The sequence below is a fragment of the Physeter macrocephalus genome, chromosome 11, assembly GCF_002837175.3.
Source record: "Physeter macrocephalus isolate SW-GA chromosome 11, ASM283717v5, whole genome shotgun sequence".
Classification (NCBI taxonomy): domain Eukaryota; kingdom Metazoa; phylum Chordata; class Mammalia; order Artiodactyla; family Physeteridae; genus Physeter; species Physeter macrocephalus.
This window is the reverse complement of record NC_041224.1, coordinates 97,767,468-97,779,431: the sequence shown is the minus strand read 5'-3', so window position 1 is coordinate 97,779,431 and position 11,964 is coordinate 97,767,468. Positions and strand designations below refer to the sequence as shown.

Genomic DNA, 11,964 nt, shown 5'->3' with positions numbered 1-11,964 from the left:
GCTCTAGAGCCCAGGAGCCACAACTACTGAGCCCGTGTGCCACAACTACTGAAGCCTGTGTGCCTAGAGCCCATGCTCCACAACAAGAGAAGCCATGAGGAGCCTGTGCACCACAACGAAGAGTAGCCCCCGCTCGCCGCAACCAGAGAAAAGCCCACGCACAGCAACGAAGACCCATCGCAGCCAAAGATAAAGTTAAAAGAATTTTTTTAATTAAAAAAAAGAAAAATATGTGGTACATATATACAATGGAATATTACTCAGCCATAAAAAGGAATGAAATTGGGTCATTTGTAGAGACATGGATGGATCCTAGGGACTGTCATACAGGTGTAGAGAACTAACATGGACACCAAGGGGGAAAAGTGGTAGTGGTGGTGGTGGTGGTGGGATGAATTGGGAGATTCGTATTGACATATATACACTAATATGTATAAAATAGATAACTAATAAGAACCTGCTGTATAAAAAATAAATAAAATTCAAAAAAAAACCCACTGGTTTTGATAATGAATAGGTTGATAATTTGTTTTTAAATACCTCACATTTTAGGTCATACTTTTCAAAGCTTTTGCATATAATATCACAGTTAAAAAGAGCTCTGTGAAATAGGTAGGACAAATAACCACATTAGATAGATGAGGGAACCAAAGCTTAAATTTATCCATGGTTTTCTTCACTTGCAGCAATGTGGCATACATGCCAATGATGTGAAGAAATTGGAAGAAGCTGGATTCCATACTGTGGAGGCTGTTGCCTATGCACCAAAGAAGGAGCTAATAAATATTAAGGGGATTAGTGAAGCCAAAGCTGATAAAATTCTGGTAAGTACCGTTTATGTGACCGAGGGAGGCAGTAGTGGTACGAAAGGGTGTACAGTGAAAGGCTACGGTCTTCCTCCTTCCACCCCTCCTGTGTCACCCTCTTTCCCTTTCCAGAAGTGACTGCATTACCAGTTGATTATCTTTGTATGTGCCTCCTTGCATAAATTGGGAATTTTCTTAGGGAATTGCAGTATCACGGGTTATGACATAAATACTGCTAAAGTGACTACCAGTTTGCACTCCCACCAGCAGTGAGTGGTATGTACCTTATCGTTCTGGATATTATGATTTCATGCCCTAGAAATATACTCATTAGTATGCAGCCACAAAAAATAGTTTTGAAGAATATCCATTGACATAGGAAAATATTACTGATATAAGAAAGCAGGTTAACAAAACATGTTTGTGTGCATATATGTTTTTGTTTTTAAAAATGTGTGTTTTAATATATGTATAGTACATACACTGGGGGTAGATACACTAAAATACTAACATTGTTTCTGGATGGTGAGAATGTGAGCAATTTTTATTTTTGCCTCAATTTTCTGAAGTTTTACAGTTTCTATGATAAACATGTATTACTTTAAATAGAAAAGCTGTTTTTATTGCTTGAATATTAAAGTCATGTTAATTAGGCTCTGAGTGTATAATCTGTTAGTCAACTAGTCATAAGCAAGATTCTTTAATAATAAGAAAAAAATGATTATGAATCATACGCTTGTTTTTTTTAACCTAAATAAATGACATAAAAGTGATTTCACTGGCTTAACCTAAATGAGGTAGTAACTTAATAACTCTTTATATTATATAGCACTTTAACTTTTTTAAACCTTTTTTTAATTGAATTTTTATTTTATATTGGCATATAGTTGATTTACAATGTTGTGTTAGTTTCAGGTGTACAGCTAAGTGATTCATATACATATACATATATCCACTCTTTCATATTCTTTTTCCATATAGGTTATTATAGAATATTGAGTAGAGTTCCCTTATAGCACTTTAACTTTGAAATCCCATTCCTTTCATATATACAGTGTTCTCACTTAGTCTTCATAATGACACTGGGAAAGATAGGACGGACCAGTATTATCTCTGTCTTACAGATAAGGAAACTTAGGCACAGTGATTCAATTATTTATCCAAGGTCATGCAGTTAATCACAGAACTAAGACTAGAATCCAATTATTTTCATCCTGATATACTGTGATCCTTTCTTATTTCCCTCCAAAGTCTTATGGCTACTATTCATTTTTCTTGCTTCATATATTCCTTTAGCACTCATAATACCTTGTGATTACATTTTATTTTATGCACTTATCCTTTGGTATTTACAGGCTATACCTTGGAGATGATAGCAGGTTAGGTTCCAGACCACCATAATAAAGCAAATATTGCAGTAAAGTGCCACGAATTTTGTTGTTTCACAGTGCATATAAGTTGTGTTTATACTGTTCTGTAGTCTGTTAAGTATACAATAGTATTATGTCTACAAAAACAATGTACATACCTTAATTTAAAAATATTTCATTACTAGAAAATGCTAACCATCATCTGAGCCTTCAGTGATTTGTAATCTTTTTGCTGGTGAGGGTCTTGCCTCCATGTCAATGGCTGCTGACTGATCTGGGTGGTGGTTGCTGAAGGCTTGCGGGGCTGCAGCAATTTCTTAAAATAAGACAACAGTGAAGTTTGCCATGTAGATTGACTCTTCCTTTCAGGAATGATTTCTCTGTAATATGCAGTGCTATTTGATAGCATTTTACCCACAGTAGAAATTTTTCCAAAATTGGTATCAATCCTCTCGACCCTGGCACTGCTTTATCAACCAAGTTTATGTCATGTTCTAAATCTTTTGTTGTCATTTCACCAGGGTCTTCACAGCATCTTTACCAGGAGTAGATTCTATATTAAGAAACCTCTCTTTGCTTATCCATAAGAAGAAACTCCTCATCCATGAAAGTTTTATCATGACATTGCAGCATTTCAGCCACACCTTCAGGCTCTACTTCTCATTCTTTTGTTACCGACCAGGGTTCTTGGCCTTCTTAATCAATGGAAATTGATCAGAGGCCAGACAAGAAATTCAGGGAAGGCTTTATTGGGGCCCCTGCTGCAGCAGCGGGGAGCGAGAACAAACAACAGGTTCCTTTGCTTGCTCCCTGAGTGGGGGAGAGCTTGTTCTTTACGTGGGGTGAGGGTAGGGGTGTGTCCAGGCATTGGGCTGGAGGGGTGGCTTAGGTGGTGTGCTCATCCCTTAGTCCGTGTTTTGTGTAGGGGGCATGGCAGTACCTTCCTTTTGCTCCAGGCTCTTCAAAAGTGACAGTTGGGTTTTTTGGTCTCTTTGTATGTTTTGTCCAGAATTTGCCCTAATTGCGCACGCAGACAGTTATTTTTTGTCCCATACAGTTTCTTTGTATTTTGTTGCTCAAGGAGAGGTGTGTCCAGGTGCAAGCATTGCAGCACTGCAGCAAAGGGTCCCAGGTCCCAGCCTGTCTCACTTTTGTTATTTCCACCACATCCTGTATTTACTTCCTCTGTTGAAGTCTTGAACCTGTTAGAGTCACCCATGAGGGTGAGAATCAACTTCTTCCAGACTCCTGTTTAATGATATTTTGATCTTTTCCCATGACCACGAATGTTGTTGTTGTTTATATATATACTTTTTTTTTTTAACGAATGTTCTTAATGGCATCTAGATTAGTGAATCCTTTTCAAAAGGTTTTCAACTGACTTTGCCATCAGATCCATCAGAGGAATCACTGTCTATGGCTACTATAGCCTTACAAGGTGTATTTCTTAAATAGTAAGACTTGAAAGGTGAAATTACTCCTTGATCCACAGGATGCAGAATGGATGTTGTGTTAGCAGGCATGAAAACAACATTAAATCTCATTGTACATCTCCATCAGAGCTCTTGGGTGACCTGGTACATTGTCAATGAGCAATAAAATTTGAAAGGAATCTTTTTTCTAAGCAGTAGGTCTCTAAGTGGGTTTAAGATATTCAGTAAACCATGTTGTAAACCGATGTGCCATCATCCAGACTTTGTCATTGCATTTATAGAGCACAAGCAGAATAGATTTAGCATAATTCTTAAGGGCCCTAGGATTTTCAGAATGGTAAATGAACATTGGCTTCAACTTACAGTCACCAGTGGCATTAGCCCCTAAAAAGAGAGTCAACTGGTCCATTGAAACTTTGAAGCCAGGCATTGACTTCTCTTCTGTAGCTATGAAAGTCCTCAATGGCTTCTTCCAATATAAGACCATTTCATCTACATTGAAAGTCTGTTGTTTAGCATAGCCAGATTCATTCATTATCTTAGCTAGATCTTGTGGACAACTTGCTGCAGCTTCTACATCAGCACTTGCTGCTTCACCTTGCTCTTGAATGTTATGGAGATGGCTTCTTTCCTTAAACCTCATGAACCAACCTCTGCTAGCTTCACACTTCTCTTCTGCGGCTTCCTCACCTCCCTCAGCCTTCACTGAATTGAAGAGAGTAGGGCCTTGCTCTGGATTAGGCTTTGGCTAAAGGGAATGTTGTAGCTGCTTTGATCTTCTACCCAAACTACTAAAATTTTTTCCACGTCAGCAGTAAGGCTGTTTCTCTTTCTTACCATTCATATGTTCACTGGAGTAGCACTTTTAATTTCCTGAAAGAACTTCCTTTGCATTCATAACTTGGCTAACGGTTTAGCACAGGATGCCTCGCTTTCAGCCTATTTCAGCTTTCGACATGCCTTCCTCACCAAGCTTAATCATTTGTAGTTTTTTATTTAAAGCGAGAGATGTGCAACTTCACTCCTTTCCTCCTCTAACTTCACTTAGAGGCCACTGTAGGGTTATTAATTGGCCTAATTTCAATATTGTTGTGTCTCAAGGAATAGGGAGGCCTGAGGAGAGGGAGAGATGGGGGAATTGCCAGTGGGTGGAGCAGTCAGAACACACAACATTTATCAATTAAGTTCAGTCTTATATAGGCATGGTTTTTGGCACCCCAAAACAATTATTGTAACATCAAAGACCACTGACCACAGATCACCATTACAAATGTAATAATAATGAAAAAGTTTGAAATACTGTGATAATTACCAAAATGTGACACAGAGACATGAAGAGAGCAAATGCTTTTGGAAAAATGGTGCATATAGACTTGCTCAACGCAGGGTTGCCACAAACCTTCAATTTGTAAAACGCAGTATCTGTGAAGCACAATAAAATGAAGGGCAATAAAATGATGTACGCTTGTATGTTGTTACAGAGTTTGATTATCTTTACTCTTGGAGTTTTCTGTAGTGTAAAGCAAGTATTTAATTTATAAAATTATATATTTATAGTTTGTGTTGACTACTGTTATAGTTATACAGAAATTTTCTATGAAAAATAATCTTCAAACGCTAAAGAATCTTCAAAAAATGCATCCTACAGCTTCAGTGCATGTAGTTCTGCCACATAACCTAGTCAGATGGACAATATCTGAGATTTATTTAATATCTCATACAATAATATATATACAACCCAGTAAATTCTGTTTTATTGTGTATTATACTAAGAGCTTTGAATTTTTAAGCACTGTTATTTTATAGTATTAATTCAGTGGGCTCAAAAATTATAAGTAATTCTTAATTTAAACCCTTAAAGATGTTGCCATCCATGAAGTATGAAGTTGTCATTTATTGGATTGCTCAAATAAATAAATTTGTTGAAGTGGTGACTTAATTGAATAAGTAAGAATTCTGAATACCTAATAACTCTTTGAAAGATTGTGATATTAAGCCAGTAGGTGTCCCTAAAGTCTATATGTTGTTGATTACTGGGCATCAGTTTTTGTGACTGAACAAATCCTGACCTTTGCTTATGCCTTGTCAGACATAAAAAACTCCTTGTCAGACATTGAAAACTCCTACAGATTTAAGACAGATGAAAGCAAGCTTATTATATAAACAAAAGAATAGAAGTCAAGTTCTGGACCGGGGCATGAACCCATATCCCCTGCATCGGCAGGCGGACTCTCAACCACTGTGCCACCAGGGAAGCCCTTTCCTTCACATTTTTGATTAAAATTTTTGAACTTACTGCAAAGTTGAAAGATTGTTACAATGAACACTTATTTATCCACTACCTAGACACTGCTATTAACATTTTAATATACTTGCTTTATCATCTGTTTATCTCTCTATCCAGCCATCAGTCCATCTGGGATTTTTTTTTATGCTTTTCGAAGACAGTTGTAGATGTCAGTACATTTCCCCCTAAATATTTTAGCATATATTAACTAGAGTTAAATATTGGTTTATAGTTCTTCTCCCCTCTCTCTAGTATTTTTATTTTCTAATTTTCATTCATTTTCATTCATCCTGAAGATGAGTAAAAGTTATAAGGAAAAAAGAAGGAAAGAAAATTCTCAAAGAAATACAAGATTTCCCAGAGCTAAAGGGAAGCAGGAGTCTAAGGCCCCACACACAGTGTCAAAGATGCACACCTAGACTCCTCAGTGTGAAATTTTCAGTATACCAATTATAAGGAGAAGATTCTGAAAGATTTCAGAGAGAACAATGTAAGTGACGTCTAAAGGAACAAAAATCAAAAAGATAGCACATTTCTTATTAGAAATCTGGATGGTAGAAGCTAGTAGAGCAGTGCCTTCAAAATTCTGAGGGTAAATAATTTTAAACCTAGAATTCTATTTGTAGCAATATTATTCACCCAGTGTGAGGGCAGAATACAACATTTTCAGAAATACAAGAATTCAGAACATTTTTCTCTCATCCTGTTCTTTCTTAGGAAGTTACTTGAGGATATACTTTACTAAAATGAGGGCAGGAAACATAGGATCTAGGTTGGAGAGACTCCAACTCAAATAGTCAGTGAAGGAAAGCCCAGGACAGTAGATAGCCTGGAGAGCAGATAGCCCCGTTTGCAGAAGAAAAGGATATCTTCAGGGGAAAAAAGGATTAGCAGAATACATAGTAAGATTGAGAGGCTGGAAAATTAAGAAATGATAAGTCAGAGAATACTAGAGAAAGACATGCCTCAGATATAAAATCAAGGTAAAATGGAGCATGATTTTGAAACTAGCGGCATATAAAAAAGAATTCATTTGAATTTGACAGAAACCTTTGAGAGACATCGGTTGTTAACATTGGAACCTTAGTGAAAGAATTGTATTTCTAGCACACCATGTGGTTCTGCAATAACTATAATATAAACATTGTAAGGAGTTTTCAAGTGAAGTATTAAGCATATAGAGAAGTTTAGAGAATAATGCAAACCCATGATTCAGCTATTTATTGGTTTTTTCCCTTTGTGGAAAGTTTTTAAATTACAAGTTTAATCTCTACTTGCTATAGATCTATCCAGATTTTCTCCTCCCTCCCTCCCTACCTCACTTCCTTCCTTCCTTCCTTCCGACTCAAACAATTTATTTTACTGAATTTAGGTTCAGGCTCAGCTAATCATTTGGGGCCTGGACTTGGATTCTTTTTTCTACTTCAGTGAGTTTTGATAGTTTGTGTCTTTCTAGGGATTTCTGTATTTCTTATAAGTTATCTAATCTGTTGGCATATATTTATTTTTGTAATGTTGGTAGTAATGTCCCCTCTTTCACTTCTGATTTTAGTGATTTGAGTCTTTTTTAATCAATTTTGCTTATTTTTTCAAGGAACCGACTTCTGGTTTCAATGATTTTTCTCTATTTCTATTCTCTATTTCACTAGTTTCTACTCAAATTTTATCTTCCTCCTTCTTGCTTTATGTTTAGTTTGCTCTTTCTTCAGTAACTTAAGGTGGGAAGGTTAGGTTACTGATTTAAGATCTCTCTAATATAGGCATTTACAGCTATAAATCTCCTTTAAATATAGTTGATTTACAATGTTGTGTTAGTTTCAGGTGTACAGCTAAGTGATTCATATACATATACATATATCCACTCTTTCATATTCTTTTTCCATATAGGTTATTATAGAATATTGAGTAGAGTTCCCTTATAGCACTTTAACTTTGAAATCCCATTCCTTTCATATATACAGTGTTCTCACTTAGTCTTCATAATGACACTGGGAAAGATAGGACGGACCAGTATTATCTCTGTCTTACAGATAAGGAAACTTAGGCACAGTGATTCAATTATTTATCCAAGGTCATGCAGTTAATCACAGAACTAAGACTAGAATCCAATTATTTTCATCCTGATATACTGTGATCCTTTCTTATTTCCCTCCAAAGTCTTATGGCTACTATTCATTTTTCTTGCTTCATATATTCCTTTAGCACTCATAATACCTTGTGATTACATTTTATTTTATGCACTTATCCTTTGGTATTTACAGGCTATACCTTGGAGATGATAGCAGGTTAGGTTCCAGACCACCATAATAAAGCAAATATTGCAGTAAAGTGCCACGAATTTTGTTGTTTCACAGTGCATATAAGTTGTGTTTATACTGTTCTGTAGTCTGTTAAGTATACAATAGTATTATGTCTACAAAAACAATGTACATACCTTAATTTAAAAATATTTCATTACTAGAAAATGCTAACCATCATCTGAGCCTTCAGTGATTTGTAATCTTTTTGCTGGTGAGGGTCTTGCCTCCATGTCAATGGCTGCTGACTGATCTGGGTGGTGGTTGCTGAAGGCTTGCGGGGCTGCAGCAATTTCTTAAAATAAGACAACAGTGAAGTTTGCCATGTAGATTGACTCTTCCTTTCAGGAATGATTTCTCTGTAATATGCAGTGCTATTTGATAGCATTTTACCCACAGTAGAAATTTTTCCAAAATTGGTATCAATCCTCTCGACCCTGGCACTGCTTTATCAACCAAGTTTATGTCATGTTCTAAATCTTTTGTTGTCATTTCACCAGGGTCTTCACAGCATCTTTACCAGGAGTAGATTCTATATTAAGAAACCTCTCTTTGCTTATCCATAAGAAGAAACTCCTCATCCATGAAAGTTTTATCATGACATTGCAGCATTTCAGCCACACCTTCAGGCTCTACTTCTCATTCTTTTGTTACCGACCAGGGTTCTTGGCCTTCTTAATCAATGGAAATTGATCAGAGGCCAGACAAGAAATTCAGGGAAGGCTTTATTGGGGCCCCTGCTGCAGCAGCGGGGAGCGAGAACAAACAACAGGTTCCTTTGCTTGCTCCCTGAGTGGGGGAGAGCTTGTTCTTTACGTGGGGTGAGGGTAGGGGTGTGTCCAGGCATTGGGCTGGAGGGGTGGCTTAGGTGGTGTGCTCATCCCTTAGTCCGTGTTTTGTGTAGGGGGCATGGCAGTACCTTCCTTTTGCTCCAGGCTCTTCAAAAGTGACAGTTGGGTTTTTTGGTCTCTTTGTATGTTTTGTCCAGAATTTGCCCTAATTGCGCACGCAGACAGTTATTTTTTGTCCCATACAGTTTCTTTGTATTTTGTTGCTCAAGGAGAGGTGTGTCCAGGTGCAAGCATTGCAGCACTGCAGCAAAGGGTCCCAGGTCCCAGCCTGTCTCACTTTTGTTATTTCCACCACATCCTGTATTTACTTCCTCTGTTGAAGTCTTGAACCTGTTAGAGTCACCCATGAGGGTGAGAATCAACTTCTTCCAGACTCCTGTTTAATGATATTTTGATCTTTTCCCATGACCACGAATGTTGTTGTTGTTTATATATATACTTTTTTTTTTTAACGAATGTTCTTAATGGCATCTAGATTAGTGAATCCTTTTCAAAAGGTTTTCAACTGACTTTGCCATCAGATCCATCAGAGGAATCACTGTCTATGGCTACTATAGCCTTACAAGGTGTATTTCTTAAATAGTAAGACTTGAAAGGTGAAATTACTCCTTGATCCACAGGATGCAGAATGGATGTTGTGTTAGCAGGCATGAAAACAACATTAAATCTCATTGTACATCTCCATCAGAGCTCTTGGGTGACCTGGTACATTGTCAATGAGCAATAAAATTTGAAAGGAATCTTTTTTCTAAGCAGTAGGTCTCTAAGTGGGTTTAAGATATTCAGTAAACCATGTTGTAAACCGATGTGCCATCATCCAGACTTTGTCATTGCATTTATAGAGCACAAGCAGAATAGATTTAGCATAATTCTTAAGGGCCCTAGGATTTTCAGAATGGTAAATGAACATTGGCTTCAACTTACAGTCACCAGTGGCATTAGCCCCTAAAAAGAGAGTCAACTGGTCCATTGAAACTTTGAAGCCAGGCATTGACTTCTCTTCTGTAGCTATGAAAGTCCTCAATGGCTTCTTCCAATATAAGACCATTTCATCTACATTGAAAGTCTGTTGTTTAGCATAGCCAGATTCATTCATTATCTTAGCTAGATCTTGTGGACAACTTGCTGCAGCTTCTACATCAGCACTTGCTGCTTCACCTTGCTCTTGAATGTTATGGAGATGGCTTCTTTCCTTAAACCTCATGAACCAACCTCTGCTAGCTTCACACTTCTCTTCTGCGGCTTCCTCACCTCCCTCAGCCTTCACTGAATTGAAGAGAGTAGGGCCTTGCTCTGGATTAGGCTTTGGCTAAAGGGAATGTTGTAGCTGCTTTGATCTTCTACCCAAACTACTAAAATTTTTTCCACGTCAGCAGTAAGGCTGTTTCTCTTTCTTACCATTCATATGTTCACTGGAGTAGCACTTTTAATTTCCTGAAAGAACTTCCTTTGCATTCATAACTTGGCTAACGGTTTAGCACAGGATGCCTCGCTTTCAGCCTATTTCAGCTTTCGACATGCCTTCCTCACCAAGCTTAATCATTTGTAGTTTTTTATTTAAAGCGAGAGATGTGCAACTTCACTCCTTTCCTCCTCTAACTTCACTTAGAGGCCACTGTAGGGTTATTAATTGGCCTAATTTCAATATTGTTGTGTCTCAAGGAATAGGGAGGCCTGAGGAGAGGGAGAGATGGGGGAATTGCCAGTGGGTGGAGCAGTCAGAACACACAACATTTATCAATTAAGTTCAGTCTTATATAGGCATGGTTTTTGGCACCCCAAAACAATTATTGTAACATCAAAGACCACTGACCACAGATCACCATTACAAATGTAATAATAATGAAAAAGTTTGAAATACTGTGATAATTACCAAAATGTGACACAGAGACATGAAGAGAGCAAATGCTTTTGGAAAAATGGTGCATATAGACTTGCTCAACGCAGGGTTGCCACAAACCTTCAATTTGTAAAACGCAGTATCTGTGAAGCACAATAAAATGAAGGGCAATAAAATGATGTACGCTTGTATGTTGTTACAGAGTTTGATTATCTTTACTCTTGGAGTTTTCTGTAGTGTAAAGCAAGTATTTAATTTATAAAATTATATATTTATAGTTTGTGTTGACTACTGTTATAGTTATACAGAAATTTTCTATGAAAAATAATCTTCAAACGCTAAAGAATCTTCAAAAAATGCATCCTACAGCTTCAGTGCATGTAGTTCTGCCACATAACCTAGTCAGATGGACAATATCTGAGATTTATTTAATATCTCATACAATAATATATATACAACCCAGTAAATTCTGTTTTATTGTGTATTATACTAAGAGCTTTGAATTTTTAAGCACTGTTATTTTATAGTATTAATTCAGTGGGCTCAAAAATTATAAGTAATTCTTAATTTAAACCCTTAAAGATGTTGCCATCCATGAAGTATGAAGTTGTCATTTATTGGATTGCTCAAATAAATAAATTTGTTGAAGTGGTGACTTAATTGAATAAGTAAGAATTCTGAATACCTAATAACTCTTTGAAAGATTGTGATATTAAGCCAGTAGGTGTCCCTAAAGTCTATATGTTGTTGATTACTGGGCATCAGTTTTTGTGACTGAACAAATCCTGACCTTTGCTTATGCCTTGTCAGACATAAAAAACTCCTTGTCAGACATTGAAAACTCCTACAGATTTAAGACAGATGAAAGCAAGCTTATTATATAAACAAAAGAATAGAAGTCAAGTTCTGCCAGATTAGGCAGTTGGCATGGTTTTTACTTCAAATTTCAATTTGGTTATAATCTGTTCCTTTAAGAGCTCATAGACTAGAAAATGTCGGGGTTAAAATGACAAGAAGGGAAAACATCCTCTATGAGTTTGGTTTTTTTCCTTCACTTTTTTTTTTTTTTTTTTTTTTTTT

At 36.8% G+C, this 11,964-nt stretch overlaps 1 protein-coding gene across 1 annotated transcript in view; it reads left to right on the top strand.

Annotated features, from left to right (window-relative positions):
- Positions 1-11,964, top strand: part of RAD51 (RAD51 recombinase) — a 68,660-nt gene that overhangs the window by 9,419 nt on the left and 47,277 nt on the right. The window contains exon 3 of the mRNA XM_024115911.3: positions 687-824. Coding sequence (XP_023971679.1) covers positions 687-824 — 138 coding nt within the window. The remainder of the gene's footprint in view (positions 1-686; positions 825-11,964) is intronic.